The sequence below is a fragment of the Balaenoptera ricei genome, chromosome 1 (genome assembly GCF_028023285.1).
Source record: "Balaenoptera ricei isolate mBalRic1 chromosome 1, mBalRic1.hap2, whole genome shotgun sequence".
In the NCBI taxonomy this organism is placed as follows: domain Eukaryota; kingdom Metazoa; phylum Chordata; class Mammalia; order Artiodactyla; family Balaenopteridae; genus Balaenoptera; species Balaenoptera ricei.
In genome coordinates this window covers 141,865,161-141,884,105 of record NC_082639.1, presented here as the reverse complement: position 1 = coordinate 141,884,105, position 18,945 = coordinate 141,865,161, and the positions used below count along the sequence as shown (strand labels likewise).

The 18,945-nt window shown below is 37.3% G+C and overlaps 1 protein-coding gene across 5 annotated transcripts in view; it reads left to right on the top strand.

The window, feature by feature from the left end:
• ABL2 (ABL proto-oncogene 2, non-receptor tyrosine kinase) overlaps positions 1–18,945 on the top strand; it is a 114,988-nt gene that overhangs the window by 86,928 nt on the left and 9,115 nt on the right. For 2 of the 5 annotated variants that reach the window (XM_059937344.1, XM_059937315.1), the window contains exons 2-10: positions 3,824–3,886; positions 5,117–5,287; positions 9,113–9,408; positions 12,456–12,728; positions 13,822–13,906; positions 14,955–15,132; positions 15,749–15,933; positions 16,942–17,094; positions 17,980–18,069. In XM_059937344.1, the coding sequence (XP_059793327.1) occupies positions 3,824–3,886; positions 5,117–5,287; positions 9,113–9,408; positions 12,456–12,728; positions 13,822–13,906; positions 14,955–15,132; positions 15,749–15,933; positions 16,942–17,094; positions 17,980–18,069 (1,494 nt within the window). Of the gene's footprint in view, positions 1–2,622; positions 2,715–3,823; positions 3,887–5,116; positions 5,288–9,112; positions 9,409–12,455; positions 12,729–13,821; positions 13,907–14,954; positions 15,133–15,748; positions 15,934–16,941; positions 17,095–17,979; positions 18,070–18,945 lie in introns of those variants that run through there. The other 3 variants (XM_059937347.1, XM_059937324.1, XM_059937334.1) reach the window with 2 other exon arrangements.

The following is an 18,945-nucleotide window of genomic DNA, read 5'->3' as shown; positions in this document are numbered from 1 at the left end:
TTTTATTCTGGATTTTAACTTGTTTAATCCTGATAATTTACTTTGTACAAGCTGCTACTTCTATGTTTTACCTTATTTTTGTTGTTTCCTACAAGTGTATGAGTAGAAAAAAGTAATAAAATTACCTTTTCTTAATAGTCACAATGTATTTCTGCTACCTGGGTCCTATATTCCATAAGTAAAAATTAGAGTCTTCTGTTGTGTCATCTTAAGTCCATGATATACCTCAACAATAGTGAGTAATGACAGATAACTCACTATCTAAGTTACCTCATGTATAGTAGTCACTTGACGTTGTTCAAAAATAAAACATTCCCAGCCTACACACTTGTATTTGGGCGGGGGCAGTACATCTGAATCATCCAGATTTGACTGTCTTAAGCCGATGAGGAAAGTAGCATAGACTAGACCTACTGGATAACACGGTGGCATTTACTTCCTATAGGTCCTCCCCCCTCTTTTTGTCTTCATTCCTTAGCTTGCTCTCCCCCATTTAGTTCTTTAACTCTTTATGATTTAAAACATGTTCATTCCTGGCCTCAGGAAAATGTTAGGTTATTTCTTGTCTTTGGAAAATTTCCCCTTTTGTTTGGTGCTAGTGGGTAGGATGGTGTTTAAGTGGATATCCTGTGCAGGCGGATTGTACAGGAAATAGAGCCTTAGTACTGTGAGAACAAAAGAGTGGGAAGAAAGAAGAAACGAAGGAAATAAGATCTTTTGACTTGACCAAAAAGACTGTAAAACCAGAGATGGGAAGAAGGGGATTGGGGAATAAAAAGGATTGTTTTCCAAGTTGTGGTTCTTCTAGTGCTTTGGTCTCAAATGACTGTTTTCCTGTATTTATTATTTTGTATATATTACAGAAATGTACAGTATTTTTTGGCCTGTATATATGTTTTAAGTTTTCATAAAATTGTGCCATAGGTCTCATTCTCCTTTCTCCTTTTGTCAAATAACATGGTTTTAAGAAGCTGACTTGCCTTTAAAAATCCTCCTTTGAGCTTGATGGAGTTCCTCTCCAGTACAGATGAATCACATGTCATAGACATGTCCTTGCACTTTGACAGTCTGTCATTCTACTATCATCAGAGCAGAATTCCTGCTCATCCAATTTAAATGCTTTCTCTTCTCTGAAACCTTTTCTGACTGCAGAGTTTTGTTTTCTTATTCTGTCCTCTCATAGCACCCTCTGTGAGTATAGCAGTATGCATGATTCATTTATTCAACAAATTGTTTTCAAGAGCCTCTTATATGCATTCACTGTTCGGGGTGCTTGGAATTTATTAGTGAACAAAGCAGGCAAAAATATCTGTCCTCCTGAAACTAATATTCTTGTGGGATGAGGTAATAGTTGATGTGAATGTGATGATAAATAAATTACATATTTTGTGGTAGTAAGAGTGATGGAGGGACTTCCCTGGTGGTGCAGTGGTTAAGAATCCGCCTGCCAATGCAGGGAACACGGGTTCGAGCTCTGGGCCAGGAAGATCCCACATGCTGCAGAGCAGCTAAGCCCGTGTGCCACAACTACTGAGCCCGTGCTCTAAAGCCCGTGAGCCACAACTACTGAGCCCACTCTCCGCAACTAGAGAAAACCCACGCATGGCAACGAAGACCCAACACAGCCAAAAAAATAATAATAAATTTATAAAAAAAAAAGTGATGGAGAGAAATACATTCGGAAAGGAGGCGTGGGGGATGTGGAAGTGTTGTCAGGAGTAGATGCATTTTAAAATAGGATGGTCAGAGAATGCCGTACCAAGAGGGTAACATTTGAGTGAAGTGTCATGTGGATGTCTTGGGGAAGAATGTTTTAGGCGGATGGAAAAGCCAGTACAAAGGTCCTGAGGTAGGAGTGTGCCTGTCTTGTTCAGGCAACAGCAGGGATGCCAGTAGTCAGAATGAGGTAAAATGGGAGAGGAATAGTAGGAAGATGAATTGGGCAAGGTAAGTTGCAAAGGGCCTTGCAGGCCCCTTGTAAGGACTAGCTTTTATTCCAAGATAAGGAGCCATCAAAGAGTTTCGAGCAGAGGAGTAAAGCAATCTGACTTATGCTTTAAAAGCTGGTTGGTGTGTTGAGAATAGACAGTAGAGAGCTAGGATAAGAAGCATGGAGATCAGTTAGAAGTCTAGTGAAATAATCTAGCTGAGAGATGATGGTGGTGACAGGGCAGTAGTAGTGGAGGCGGTGAGAAATGGATAGATTCCAGATATATTCTTGGAGGCAGTGCCAATAGGATTTCCTGATGGATTGGATGTTGTATTGGAGAGCAAAAAAGGAGTCATGAATGATTCCAAGGTTTTTTGTTTTTCTTTCCTCACCTTTATTGATATAATTGACATATAACATTGTATAAGTTTAAGGTATAATAATACATAAGTGTTGATTTGGTACACTTTGATAATGCAAGATGATTACCATCATAGCATTAGCTAATACCTGCATCACGTCACATAATTACCATTTCTTTTTTGTGTTAAGAACAATTTCAATCTAGTCTCTTAGCAATTTTAAAATTTATAATACAGTATTATTAGCTATAATTACTATGTTATACACTAGATCCCCAGAGCTTATTTATCTTACAGTTTGTACTCAAACTTCCAAGGTTTTTGGCCTGAGGAACTGAAAAGATGGACTTGCCATTAACTGAGGTGGAAAATTCTGTGAGAGCAGCACATTTGGGGGAAAGAATGGATGCTAGTTTTTTATAGTAAGTCCAAATAATGTTATTAGTGATTTTTAATCTTTATATTCTGAGGCCTAGCATGGTGCCTACTGTATAGTAGATGTTCACTAAAATCATTAGTTTTGTAAATCTTAGATTTTTAATATACTGGGTTTCACAAAGTAAGGTATAAATATACATACAGTATTTGTTGTTTCTGGCCTGATAGGATTTAAGAGTTGGCTTCAGTGTCTACTTGATTACTGTTTCTGACTTGGTAGTACAGAAGTTCTTGTTACCCTTGATTTTTGTTCTTCTTGTAATGTCAAACAAGGGGGACTTTCTTTTATCTAAAAAGAAGGAAATATACTTGAACTGTTTGACAATCATCAGGTTTGTTGTTAACATTCTTAATGTAAAACAATTTAATTAGCTGTGAAATTTAAAAAATATATTCTTTTTAAGAGGAGGAAGGAATGTGAAGAAGTGAAATAAACTGTTAGAAGAACATCCAACCTATAAGAGGAATTTCTGTCTATCTGATACAGACAGTTATGAAGCCATTTTAAAAACATTGGTTAATGCTATTTGAAGTTTAAAAGACATCTCACTGTTTCCTATCACTTATATTTTTGTGTAATTTGGTTATTCATTCAGTCAACAGTTACTGAACACATATTATGTGACTCTTGCTAGAAAAAAGATACAGTTCTTATGCCAAGGAGCACATTGTGAAGTTGGGGAAATGAACATAAATTGAGGATAAAGATAGGAGGTGTTACTGCAGCAAGGGTAATGCTTTTGTGAGCACAGGGAGGAGGAGCATGTGAGGCTTCCACGGGGAGGTTATATTGGAGTTGAGTGTTATATCAATAAAATGAGTAGAAGCCAGCCAGTCAAAAAAAAGGGTGGAATGAGTGCACATTCTAGGTAGATAGGACTATGTGAACAAAGGCAAAAAGGTAGGAAGCATCATGGTGTATGTTCAGATGTAAAATTTGAGGTGTGGAATGGGGGAGAGGTGAAGCTGGAGGAATAGGTAGAGATCTGATAATAAGAGACCTTGTAGGCCATGTTAAAGAGATTTTAGCTTGATGGTGAACTATTAAAGAATCTTAAGAAGAGTGACATGGTCAAATTTTTGTTTTAAATAGATCACTTTGCCAGCTGTGTGGAGGATGGATTTGAGGGAGACAAGACTGGAGGCAGTAGTCCAGGTGAGAGATGATGGGAATCTGAACTAAGACATTGGCAGTACAGAAGGAGAGGAGGGAATGGATTGGAAAAGAAAGAAAATCACGGATTCAAGGGTTTTTCTTCATGTATGATAAAACCAAGTTTAAATTAAAAATGAGTGGAAGGAGAGGGAGAGAGAGACATACTAGAAAAGTGTTGTTTTATGACAGAGGCAGCTGGATAGTGGCAGATTGCCACAAAAACCAGTTTTTAGTGATTAAGAACATTGCTACTGAAAGATGAGTGTATTTTTTGTATAATCATCCTGAACTGTGAGAAGCAGGTGATCTTTAACTAAGATGGTATAGGGGTCACCTGTTTGTGTAGTATAACTAAATCTAAGAACCACAATGCCTTGAGGAAGAAACCAGGTCTTACAAGGCTTCAACCAGTACACATGATAGAAACTCAATAAATCATGTCCACTGCTGGCAGTATTTTCTAGAGCCCTAAGTTAGTTATTTTATAAAAATGTACCACTTAGGAAAAGAAAATAGGGTAAAAATTTTTTTTTCATTAAAACAATTAACAATTGAAAGCTGTTATGTTATAGACAGTGCATGGTAACACAAAGGTATTTTGGGATGCCAAAAATATTTTGTATTAAACCAAAATATTTTTCTGTTATTTAATAGATAATTTTAGGATTTTTTTCTAAAAGCACTTTCTGTAATTTTCTATATGTAAATGGAAGGTCTGGATTAATACAGTCTGTACATATTTCTTAAAATCTCTATTATCTTTTCCACAATTTGTTTTATATGGAGAGAGTAAGGGGAGAAAGGTACTTTGGGAGGACTTATAAAACATAACTATTCCTTCTTAAAACCACCGTCACCTAGACAAAATATCTCGTGTGTATTATAAAATGAACTGCCATTTCTTTTTGAGATTTCTTTTTTTATTTTGAGGAAACTGTGCCTTTCCTATTCATTTAGTTCTGATTTTGGTTAAGGCATATAACAGCTAAATGCTCGTTTTGTGTTCTTTTCTCTATCTTGTTGTAGTTTCAACAAGTAGACTTCTCTCCTGCTTAGGAGATGGTGCTGTTTTGCTCATTCTTCATGACTCCACAACTATGTGTACAGTTTTGTTCCACCCTGGAGCCATCAGTATAATGCCAGCAGCTAAAATATTGTGTATGTACTGAATTCAAATGAATTTCCATCTCTTGGACTTACTGTGAACTCCTTTCTCTTTATGTCTTTCAGAAGCCTTGCACCGCCCCTATGGTTGTGATGTTGAACCCCAGGCCCTGAATGAAGCCATCAGGTGGAGCTCCAAGGAGAACTTGCTTGGAGCCACTGAGAGTGACCCTAATCTCTTTGTTGCACTTTATGATTTCGTAGCAAGTGGTGATAACACACTGAGTATTACTAAAGGTGAGCTTCTATGTAACATCCTCTCACTTTTCAGTTTTTATTAGTGGTTAAGAAATAAAGGGGTATATTCTAGATTCTGCCTCTGACTAAAATTAGCTAGGCAATTTGGGCCCAGATACCTTTGGTTCATTCTTTTTTTTTAAACCTTTGTAGGGGATAATGCCACTTTATCTACTTTATAGGATTTTTATTAAGGCTAAAATGAGACGAAGTACTTTAGAAAAAACACCACACGATATATACATAAACTTTACTCATTCTCAGAATTCTGTACTATACATAATATGCCAGCATTCACCTGCCACAAAGGTAAGGTTTACCATACACCTCTTCTCACTGAACTGTGGCTAAGATGTCATGTTGCCAGATCCCAGTGCTACTCTAAGTGTCGTTCGTGGACTGACTGCCTATTTGAGAACCATTCGTTACCAGTCTGCACTGAGATTAAGAACTTTCGCTCAAAATGTAAAACAACTACATTGCTAAGTACACTATTTATTATTTAGTTCAGCTGACATTTTCCTTTTTTGGAACAAGACTTTCAGCAGGAAGAAAGTAATCCAGTGATTCACATTCTGGCACAAGCATCTTGTTGTGGACCTGCTTTGAGTAGCACTGGCCTAGACAACTTATCTCTCATTTGTGTTTATATGCGTTAGTGAAAGGACTAGTAGGAAGGGTTTCTATTGTACTAACACTCTCAACAGAGTAGTAGTTTATTTTCAGTAGTAAATTCTTATCAAAGGGAACATCGAGAACATGTCCAGGTAAAACCAACCATTATTGGTTTTTTGAACAAGGACAGAAAACGTGAAACTTTTTTGAGAAAGAAATAGTATAGGACATTCTCATTGTGTACGTGAGTTGGATTGCTAATCTGCTTAAGCTTTTCTTGTCTTTTGCATTTATGAAAGCTTCCTACTGGGAAAAAATAAGATTCAGGATAATTTTTAGCTAAATGAAAATGTAACTTAAATGATTATTTGTCAAACATATTCTTTTTATTTGTAAGGGTTCAGAATGAGGTATTAAATGGGAGCGCATATACCAAATTAAGAAGACAGGTCTCCACTCAAGGAATGTTACCGTTAAATAAAATTTTTATATACATCAATTTTTAAAATCCAGCCAGATTCTTCAAAAGCAGAAATCCTTAAAACTGAGTTTCTCAAACTGGGGTGTAGGTATGTCCCAGAGTGGGCATGATTGTATGTGTACATGTGCAAGGAGGTTTCAAAAGTACAGGAAAAGTAAAGTGCATTATTATCTCCTAACATCAATTTACTTAAAGATTTTGGGTAGTTTTGGGGGCGGTAGGTTGGTGATGGTATTTGTACATGTGTGGGGGGCTGTGTTTTATGATGGGAGGAAAATTTTACACAGAGGTTTAGGATAAAACAAAGGACTTCAAAAGCATTATATACTGTGTGGTAGGTAGTCTCTTTGGGCTACAACACACTCTTTTACCTTAAGATGCTTCAGTGGAGAAGTTGGTGAAGTGAAGACTCAGAACATTCTTTCCTAGATATAATTTTCATGTCAGTTATTTTCCAAGATAGCTCAGTCAGTCACCAAGGAAACATTGATAAAGAAAGCCTGTTGATTCATCTGTTACCAGTAATGGCAACTACTAGTGTGCAGCCCAAGAAGTGGGATTCCCGTTTTCTTATGACCAACAGTGATTTCTTTTAAAACCTTCGAAATGCCAGGTTTTTATCCAGGTTCTTATTAATATAAAACAGTGTCATGCTAAAGCTAATTTATTATTTTAAAAGACAAGAAAATATTTAAAAAATAAAATAGCAATACTTATTTTAGTTCCTTCTTCAAAGATGATATTTTGCTTGAATTAAAAAACAAAGTTCTTGGGGCGTCCCTGGTGGCGCAGTGGTTGAGAATCTGCCTGCCAATGCAGGGGACACGGGTTCGAGCCCTGGTCTGGGAAGATCCCACATGCCGCGGAGCAACTAGGCCCGTGAGCCACAGTTACTGAGCCTGCGCGTCTGGAGCCTGTGCTCCGCAACAAGAGAGGCCGCGATAATGAGAGGCCCGCGCACCGCGATGAAGAGTGGCCCCCACTTGCCGCAACTAGAGAAAGCCCTCGCACAGAAACGAAGACCCAACAGAGCCATAAACAAACAAACAAACAAACAAAAACAAAGTTCTCCCAGGATTCCTCTGGCAATAGGGCCAATGTTTATATCCATTGTCAATTTCCATGGTATTCAAAACTTCCAGAGTGGAAAATTCTCCTCCTAACTGCCAAAAAGGGAAAAACAAACAACCAAAAACCTAGGGAGTTTGACTGTATCCTGATTATGATGACATGTCATTATCAGTTCTTTGTAAGGAAGCAACAGTAATATACTTGGTAAAGAACTTAGTCTTTAATTCTCATTCTCTTAGAGTAGTGGAGAAAAGCTACAGACTGACAAGTCTTATTTAGCTTTTCTGGCAGCAGTAAGATTTTTTTTCCCTGCAGATATGGTTGTGGAGTATTTATCAGTACACATGCATTTCCACCACCACATGCACGTACACTACTATATACCTATACGTATATATATTTTTTGTATGTGTGTGTGTGCGTGTGCACATGCATAAACTCATGTTTTTTCTCATTGAATGTCTCACATCCTAGGGTCTTGGGTGAGGTGGTAGGGGCTAATAGAAAGTTATCCTATGGTAAACATTTCTGTAGACTGCTGAAAAAAGTTAGATGGCTGCCAGAATAGTAATTTTGAGTTTTTCCTCAACAGCCTTTGCCTGATAACTGCTGAGCCATGTGCTTTTGATTGCTCTGGCTTTCTTTTGTTTTCTGACACTGTGAAGTCAATGTGAACTCTATAGGAAGGCTTGCATCTCTCAGATATGGGAGCCTAAGGCCTTATAAGGATTCTTTAAGTTATCATTTATCACTAATGATACCTCTTTCACCTTCCGTGTTTTGCCTGTGCTGCAAGTACAGGGACAGGGTGTATGTTTGGGGAGTCTAAAGTTGATGTTCACAGCTTTATTAGAGAAATCAAGGACATTGAAGTTGATAGCAAAGATAACTCCGAGTAACTTGTGTCTTGGGTTCCAACTTCAGACTCAGCTTCCCTTTGCCACACACTAATTTGAGAGGAGCAGATAGGGGTGATTAATTCATCATGGGGAATGGGAGGGAAATTGGGAAATTCTAACTGTTTTAAAACTTGAGCCCTGGAAAAGATTGTGCTTCGGGAGTCCTCACTGCCCACCTCCACCTCCAAGTACTTTTCTTTCTGAAAATGTTGCTGAAAGCTCTGTGGTCAGTTCTTTTTTGTTTTGTTCTTTGTTTTTTTACATTGATGGTTTTTGTAGCCTTTGTGCCAACTGAAATTTAGAAGTAACTTTGTATTTTACATGTCTTATCCCTAGTCCTTGATTGTGGTTAACACTGAACCATATATAAGATACATTCCCTGACAGACTGTTTTGAGGAAAAAATTAATTTCATTTTTTTGAAGAGTGAGACTATGTCATTTTCCAGACATTTGAGTAACCTTTTTATCTTTGTATGCTACCTTAGTTGCATACATGGAGTTTCTGGTTAAAAACCTTTAAAACTCTGTAGGTAGTGTCAGAAAACCATCTCTTAACTATGCTGCTTTTGTTTAAGCTATGAGCTAAAGATATCAATCAGGCTATGATGACAGCCAACTTTTCATTATTTTTAAAAATTTTGTTGGCTTAAAAGTTCTTGATTCATTTTTCAGTGAGTTTTAAGTTTGACAGTAGACTGCTTCCATTTGAGATAGTCTTAACATCTTTTCTTTCATTCTGTGACGACCTCCTGGCCAGGTGAAAAGCTACGAGTCCTTGGTTACAACCAGAATGGTGAGTGGAGTGAAGTTCGCTCTAAGAATGGCCAAGGCTGGGTGCCAAGCAACTACATCACCCCAGTGAACAGCCTGGAAAAACACTCCTGGTACCATGGACCTGTGTCTCGCAGTGCAGCAGAGTACCTACTCAGCAGTCTAATCAATGGCAGCTTCCTGGTGCGAGAAAGTGAGAGCAGCCCTGGGCAGCTGTCAATCTCGCTCAGATATGAGGGGCGTGTGTATCACTACAGGATCAATACCACCACAGATGGCAAGGTAAGACTGGCTGGCAGCCACCTCTAGGTGTGGACTGGCTGCTCTTTAGAAACAATACTCAGAACGACCAAAGAGTATAGTTTTTATGTCTGACATGAAATAAACTAATCACTGACGTGAGTTTGAGCTATTTGGCATGTGAGAGAGAGCTTACTCTTTTCAAAAGAATATGGTAATGGAAATTAAAAGCAGTGTTATGTTAATAGTTTAATGATGAGCTAGATTTGAAGGTGAAGAATGAAGAGAACAGCTGTATAAGCTAACTGTTCTCATCATCATCAGTATACAGGTGTGCATATATGCATCCAACACATTATGTAGAATTTATAAATTAAACCTTGTATCTATGAAAATGATAATAATCTCTACCAGAAAGTTTACCGAATAAGAATTGAGGCTTCTGAGACTGATGTTGATCATTAATGTATGTTACTATAAATAGTTCAATCAGTCATTTAGCAGTTTATATGTTAGAAAGACCAACCATATAGAAATGGCCATATTAGAATGGGACTGTTTTACTTTATAAATGGTAAAGTATAGGCTTATGTCAATTCTTCTGTTGAACAGTAAATTTAGATTGAATTGTTTCTTCCACTCTTTCTCTCTTTGTGATATGCATAGTAGGGGAAAAGCACACAGGCTTTAAAGCAAGCAGATCTGGTTTGCTGGGTAACTCCATCATTTATTAACGTTGTGACCTTACTTAAGCCTCAGTTTCCCATCCCATATTATTGGATTCTTGTGAGGATTCAGTGAGATAATTTCCATAAAACATAATGGCTGGTAAAAAGTAGGAGATAGTAAATTTTTAATTTTCTTTCTCTTTTGCATCACCTTACAGACATATTTTTTCTTGATGAAACCAAATAGAATCAGATGAGTGATGATATAAGAGAGACTCAACAGATCTACTTCTGGTTGTATACCCAATAGAAATGAGTGCATTTGTGTACAGAAGACATGTACAAGAATATTCACAGCAGCATTATTTATAGTAGTCAGAAACTAGAAACACCCAACTGTCTAACCACAGTAGAATGAATTAATACATTGTGGTATATCCGTAAAACGGAATCTCATACAACAGCAAAATTAACATAGTACTGGTACACACACTCTCAGGAAAAACTGTGACCCACCAGCTGCCTACTTTTGTAAATAAAATTTTATTGGAATACAGATACACCCATTTGTTTATGTATTGTCTACGGCTGCTTTCTCAATATTACGGCAGATTTGAGTAATGACAGAGACGCTGTGGCCACAAGCCTAAAATATCTACTATCTGGTCCTCTAGAAAAGTTTGCTGACCCCTGTCATAGATGACTCTCATACACATAAAGCTGAGCGGAAGGGGTTAGTGATTGCCAGGGGATGGGGATGAGGGGAGTGGGAATGACTCTAATGGGTATGGGGTTTTTCTGTAGGGTGATGAAAATGTTCGGGAATTAGATGGTGGTAGTGGTTGGACAACCAGTGAATATATTGAAAACCACTGTATTGTACACTTGAAATCATGAATTTTATGGTGTGATATATGAATTATATCACAAAAAAAAAGTTGAGTGAAAGAAAGCAGGCACAAAACAGTACTTATTGTGTGATTCCATTTGTATAGGTATAGTTCACAAGCAGGCAAAGCTAATCTAAGGTGTTAGAAGTCAGCAGAGTGGTTACCTTTGCAGGGGTAAATAGCTGGGAGGGCACGAGGGAGGCTTCTAGGTGCTGGTAATATTGTAATTCTCCATGTGGGAGATGTTTACATGGGTGAGTTCACTTTATAGAAATCATCAATTCTCCATTTATTAATTGTATACTCTTCTGTATACACTAGAAATTTCTTTTTTAAAAAATAAGCAAGCTCCCTTGGGAGATAAGGCCCAAAGACTGCTATCTTACTTTATACTTCTTACTGCTTATCACAAATTAACTACAATTTTGTTAACAACTCTCTGAAATAAAATTGTGGCTTTTTGTAAAATGGCCTAGACACTCAAAAGCACATCTTAATGAAATAAAAATTATAAGATATTTGAGTACTCTCTCCTTACCAAAAAAACTGAAGTCAGTGTTTTTCAAATTATGTTCTGTGCAAGATTCTGAGGTGGTATTTCATAAACTTTTACAGGAAGCCAATCCCCTCTTACCTACTTTAATCAGCGTTTCTCTTCCTTTATCTTATATATTTGGGTTCCGTAGTCTTTTTGCATAAAAATATTTGAAGACCAGTGGTCTTGATGATCCAGAGAGAGATTTTGGAAGCTTATCCCCCTCAAGACTAGAGCTACTTTAGGAACCATAGGAAGAGTGGTTTAAATGAGATTAAACTGAAGTTCTGTTTCCCCCTGCCATCATGGTTTAATTCTTCCATTTACCTCAATAAGATAATTCCTTATTTTCATATTTTTTAATCAATATTTTTTAAACTGAAGTATAATTGGTATACAATGTTGTGTTAATTTCTGCTGTACAGCAAAGTGATTCAGTTATACATATATCGACATTCTGTTTTTATATTCTTTTCCATTATGTTTTATCATAAGATATTGAATATAGTTCTCTGTGCTATACAATAGGACCTTGTTGTTTATCCATTCTATATATAAATCTTACATCTGCTAACCTCAACCTCCCACTCCATCCCTCCCCCAACCCCCTCCACTTGGCAACCACCAGTCTGTTCTCTATGTCCATGATTCTGTTTCTGTTTCAGAGATAAGTTCATTTATGTCATATTTTAGATTCCACATATAAGTGATATCATATGGTATTTGTCTTTCTCTTTCTGACTTCATTTAGTATGATAATCTCTAGTCACATCCATGTTGCTGGAAATGGCATTATTTCGTTCTTTTTTATGGCCAAATAGTATTCCATTGTATATAGGTACCACATTTTCTTTATCCATTCATCTGTCAATGGACATTTAGGTTGTTTCCATGTCTTGGCTATTGTGAATAGTGCTGCTTATTTTCATATCTTAAGACTAGTGAGATAATGACCTCTTTTAGGTTGGTTTAGCTTTTCTCCACTCTCCTCACCAGGTGTATGTAACTGCTGAGAGCCGCTTTAGCACCTTGGCCGAGCTTGTTCACCATCACTCCACGGTGGCTGATGGACTGGTAACAACACTACACTACCCAGCACCCAAGTGTAATAAGCCTACAGTCTACGGTGTGTCCCCTATCCATGACAAATGGGAAATGGAACGAACAGATATTACCATGAAGCACAAACTTGGGGGTGGTCAGTATGGAGAGGTTTACGTTGGCGTCTGGAAGAAATATAGCCTTACGGTTGCTGTGAAAACATTGAAGGTGGGTTGCTGAGAATTACAGTTTTCAGGCATCTTTTTCTTTTGTGCTGAATCACTTGGAAATATCAGCTTGCCCTTCTTTAACTTTGGAATGCTTTCCACCCACTGGTGCCAAGCACATCAGCAAATTGTGATGATTAACCCTGGTGCCGTTGCTGACAATGCAGGGGCAGATTATTCACTGAGATGCAGTGAAATCCACATGGGGGGAAGGTTTGTCTCTGGAGGCTGTTGATATAGATCTTGGTGGGAGGTTAGAAGCAAATTATTACTTGTAAAAGCAAAGCAAGCTGCTTTCCTTCCTCAGAACAAGCCCTGCTGGACAGAATTCTTCATGCATTGTTGGAGAATCATGGGCACTCTCTTTTCTTGTTCTGTCCTTTATCTCCCTGCTGCTTGCTCTTCCCATCTCCATGAGATTAGATCACTTTTTCTTGATCTTCATATTCACAGAAATCTTTTTCCTGATGCCACCCTCTTTCTCCTTTAAGCATCCTGGTATCGAATTACAAGTTTTGTCACTCATTCCATTCTCTGAAGATTTTCTCATATGCCTCAGTAGCTCTGGCATGTCACTCAAAAGGACTGCTCTTCACCTATGAGTAGTAGTCAGTTCTTTTACAAGCACTTATTAAGTGCTTGTTCTGAGTGTGAAACAATATGTACAGCCTTGCAGATATGCATTGCTCCTTAAGGAATTTGTCAGGAAGACAAATGTGTAAACAGCTAACTGTTCTGTCTCCTCTTTCAGAGGCTTGAGGTATCTAGGGAAGTAAACTAGCAGAGAACTGAGTTATCTATCCAAGTCTTTTGTGTTTCAGTTGTGATAGGACATGATTGCTGAATTTTACTCACCCTACTAAATTTTACTCCAGTTTCAAATATTGAATAAATTCAGGGAGACATTTTTCTTTCTCAATTGGACTTGTATAGAGCATATTATTTTGTGATAAAATTTCTTGAAGTAAGTGCTAAAATATTCAAAAGATACCACCTTTTAAAGCTGAAGTTTTAGGATTGTGAGTTGACTCAAATGATTAAGATGGGGGCTTGTCCCTTTCCTCTTTTTCTTTCTTTTCTTCCCCCCTTTCCAGGAAGATACTATGGAGGTGGAGGAATTCCTAAAAGAAGCTGCAGTGATGAAGGAAATCAAGCATCCTAATCTGGTACAACTATTAGGTGAGGACGCTTGCCTGAACCATAGGTTTCTTCAAAGATACTTGTCCCCCAGTCCCCTGTTATCTCTAAATCCTCCTTTTGAATCACCATGGTGGAAGCTCCTAGTACAAATCTATTTCAATAAATGGTTGTTGTTTTAATCAGCAGTCTCTGTGTTTAAAAATTACCCAACAAACAGTGACCTGGTTTGATTGCAATGTATAAAACCGCCCAGCTTATGGTTATTGCCCCAGACCAAAGTTCAGAATCATTCAAAATGATAGTAAACCAAAAACTGTCCCAAATTTTTTTGCAAAGTAAAGAAGCATTAAGCAAAGGACTATGATTAAAGTCCTTCTTTTATCATAGTCATAAAGAGGCATTAAGCAAAGGAGTAAGATTAAAAATTGTGACCACCCATCAGTTTACCTTTATAAGCAGAAAGTGCTGTGCTGTGATAGATAGGCTTCTCACCTCTTCAGATCACAGAGAAACCTTTGACTGAAACCATTGCCTTTTAAAAAATAGGGCCAGTTTCTTCGCGTGTTCATTGCACCAAACTATCCCAAAGGAAGTAGTTTCTTTTGGTTTTTTACAAGGAGTCTGCCATATATTAGTGAAATCCTTAACTATGGAAACAGTTATAATCTTTTTAAAAAGCATTATTACAGTCTGGGCTCACATAGCCTTCAACATATGCACAATTGCTGTTACTTTTAGATAAACATTGTTAGCATGCAGTTGAGGATGGGAATTGTGGGCATGTACAGAACTCTAGAAGTATCGGTAGTCCTGACCCCTTATGGAATTAATACAAGTAACTCTGCTTTTGCTCAAACAGGCACATACTCAAAATGCATGTGAATTTCCAGAGTGTGATATCAATGGAAGTAGAGACTTCCTATCAGCCAGCTTCTTAACTTTGCTGCATTATTTTCAGAGAATGACATGGCAAGAAAGGAAAAGATTACTGCTGAACTAGACTTTAAAAATTGTCCATTATTCTTGCCAAAGTGGTTTGGAGTGTTTGAATATATACTAATAAAGCAAGCTCTATTTGAACTATCAGGTGTATGTACTTTGGAGCCACCATTTTACATTGTGACTGAATACATGCCTTATGGGAACTTGCTTGATTATCTCCGAGAATGCAACCGAGAAGAGGTGACTGCAGTTGTACTGCTTTACATGGCCACTCAGATCTCTTCTGCAATGGAGTATTTAGAGAAGAAGAATTTCATCCATAGGTGTGTAAAACCTGATTATCGCCTATGATTAACCATGAAGCTGCCTTGCCTGACATGCAAATAAAGGAAAGAATATGAGAACCTTCCCAGAAATTTTCAGATAACTCAGGAAAATAATTTTCTCTTTCACAGGGACCATTGTAATGTCATTTCCTATAAACCTACTGTGTATTCTGATTCAAGTATTAATGCAGGGCTTTTGCTGTTCTCAGAACAGAAAGCTGTTTATTTTGCCCAAGACTATATCCAAGATCTTTTTGCTCCATCTAGTGGCTTAAGTTTAAAAATAGCTTTTTGTCTTAGTAAAGAACTTGAAACCTTGTAGAAGAGCATCTGTTACTCACCTCTGAAACCTATCCCACTGTACTTACAAATAGGAACCCGTTTTCTGAAGCCTGCTTTATTGTGGCATCACATAACCGCCTCTTGATGAGTACTCTACAAGTGATGTATAATTAGTGGCTTTCTACCATGTCAGCGATTTTCATAAAATACCATATCTGTCAACAGTTACTTATCAACTCTGCTTGTAGCACAAAGAACCGATAATAGAGCATTCATGACCATTTTCCAGAACCATCTGATTGGAATCACATTTGGCTTCTCTTTCCCACAGAGATCTTGCAGCTCGTAACTGCTTGGTGGGAGAAAACCATGTGGTAAAAGTGGCTGACTTTGGCTTAAGTAGATTGATGACTGGAGACACCTATACTGCTCATGCTGGAGCCAAATTTCCTATTAAATGGACAGCACCAGAGAGTCTTGCCTACAATACCTTCTCAATTAAATCTGACGTCTGGGGTAAGGTTGGAAGGGACGTTTTTCTGTGTTTTGTCATTTTCTTTTTAAGTAAATGCTTAATTCTTTAGAGGTTCTCTTTTATATGATCCGTATCCTTTGCCTTTACACCCGTCCTTTTTCAGTCATTCAGCAGGCATTTATTAAATATTTACTATCTGCCAGGCATTACTATCTGCGAGGCACTTACCGTAGAAAGAAGTTGTAAAGAAAAAAGTAAAAAACGTCCCTGCCTTCAGAGCACTCACAGTCTAGGTATTATATTGCACTGAAGTTCTAATGATCCTCTCTGTGAAGCTCCCTGTTTTCCACATTAGGCTTTATTGCTTGTTTCTAGAGCAGTGTGACACAGAGTAGCAACCTCTTTTCAAGGAAGGCATGATGAAGTTTCATCTAGAATTTGTCCTTGTAACTGATCTTGTTTCTACTGCCCTGAAAAGAAATACGATTTAGTAGAGACTCAGGGGACAGAACAAGTCTAGAAGTTTGGATTGTAGGCCAGTAGAAATAGTTGAGGATTCTAGGTCATATTTTACCAGAAATCTCAAACTCAGGAATAACCTCTGAGAAAATCAAGCAAACTCTTTTTTCACATGCGAATTTTATCTGATTTTAAATGAGTCTATTTTTATATTATTCCTCTAGTATTAGCTGACTTAAAAATTGTGAAATTCATTAAATAGATCATAAATTGCTCTTAGACTAGTTTGCTTATGCCCCAGACTTCTTGTATGGTCATAGTTTATTTTCCCTCATTGAAGTAAAGGAAATCCAAATAAAAATTGGGAAATTTAAAGAAAACTGTCTTTAAAGTGAAGTGTTCCTTCAGTGAAGTGTTCCTGTGGAAGATATCTTCGAAGAACAAGTCATGTTGTAAGAATTATAAGAGTATACTAATGTTGCAATAGTGTGAATGTTACCCACAATTTGAAAGAGAAGTTACCTAATGGTATAAAATAAATAATAAATCAGAAGAAATATAAAGCTCTTTTTTGTTCATCCCTTTTGCAGCTTTTGGGGTGCTCCTGTGGGAAATTGCTACATATGGAATGTCACCATATCCAGGTATTGACCTGTCTCAGGTCTATGATCTACTGGAAAAAGGGTATCGAATGGAACAGCCTGAAGGATGTCCCCCTAAGGTGTATGAACTTATGAGAGCATGTGAGTATTTTTGCATATTTTAATTTTGAAGGTTAAAGTGAGCAATTCAGGATGATTAACAAAATTGAAAACATTTTTCCTCTCAATGTTGTAAGATTGTGTCCAGCCTCATGACATAGAGTTGGTCATTGATCAGCCAATTGGGATATCGTATGCTCTACCAGTGAGTCTTATTGGAATCCGAAGAGCCATTGTCTGTGGCCCAAATATTCACCCAATTTTCCACACACATTTGCATATATAATAGGATAATAAGAAATTGGGTTTGGAGATTAGGTAGGGGAGGGCTGCTTTCAGCTACACAAAATGATTGTTAAAGACTATGGAGAATGCATGAAATTGACTTCTGTGATGAATAAACAAAATCATCTGACTTCTTAAAGATGAGAAAGTAGGAAGGTGAGTAGTGAATTAAACTGCAGTGTGTTTGAATATGTCTTGTTATTTTCCCATTGAGCATTGGTGTTGCCTACTGCCCTGTCTTTGTCAAATGTGAATTCCAAGCTCCGCCTTTCTGATATACTGTTATGTTTCCAAATGTGTACAACTGATTATTTATAAGAGTGAGTTTAAAGACAGGCTTTACTACTTTTCATTTTTCCAGTGGAAGAAAACTTGTCATTTTCTAAACCATCTCCCCACCCTTCTGCATCCCTATAGTAGAGGGAATAGGAGCTGAGGCTACATAGAAGGACTGGCCCTAGGAAGTGGGTTCATCACACCTCTGAGTCTGGAACTGAGAAACGGCTGCCTCACTATCATTGCGAACTTGCTGTAACTCTGCTTTAACAAGCATGTGTCCTAATGCATGGAACTCACCATCAGGGTGCCCCTGGATATTTAATTCCTGCAAGAAGCTTTTAATACTGTTCTTTTGTTACATAGGCTGGAAGTGGAGCCCTGCTGACAGGCCCTCTTTTGCTGAAACACATCAAGCTTTTGAAACCATGTTCCATGACTCCAGCATTTCTGAAGGTGAGAATCTGGTGATTTACTATCGGTGGTGGCTAGTTCTAAGTGCTGGGGATGCTATCATTTCAAAAATGATAGATTCTTATAATTTGGGACTCTATTTCAAGATATTGAATTAATTCTTGGCCTTTATTATTCTTGTTTTGCTTTTTTTTTCTATTTTAAGGTATATCTTTGTGTCTCTAGCTCATATTAATTAGAAATTAGTTCAGTCTTTTCAGGAAGAGAATAAGTTTAAGTTCAGTGGTTAAGCATTAACACGATGCAGGAAAGAGAAGAGGAAAAAATGAGAATGAAAAATATTTCAACTCTCTAAACCACACCTATAAAGGCAGAACCAAGTCATAAAAGCAATATCCAGAAATTCCATTTCTGGAAATAGATCTTAAGGAAATAATTAAGAGTATGAACAAAGATTTAGCTGTAAGGATGTTACATCAGAGTGTAGTTTATAATATTGAAAAATTAAGAACAATTTAAATATTTAGTGTGCTAATTATTATGTCCATGTAATTGAGTAGTTAAAATGATATTCTTAAATATATTGACATAGAAAGTTTAGAATGAGAATGTTAAGCTATGAATAGTGAGAATCTTTTTCTTATCTAACAAACAAACAAGTATATGGACACATACAGGAAGTTTTCTACTTCTGTGTTTAATGTCTCTTTAAAATTATCTGCAAAAGTGAAACAATAAACTTACTTGTTATAAAGAGAGGGAGACTATTCTTAGAGAGCTAAAAACAAACAATTCTTAGTTATACTTGCCTGTTAGACATTTTGGTGTAGTTCCAGAATTGTATACATATTTTTAAAATTTTTCTTTTCCTGCATAATTGAACAGAGAACTTAACTGTTTAAGTTCAAGTTAAGAATG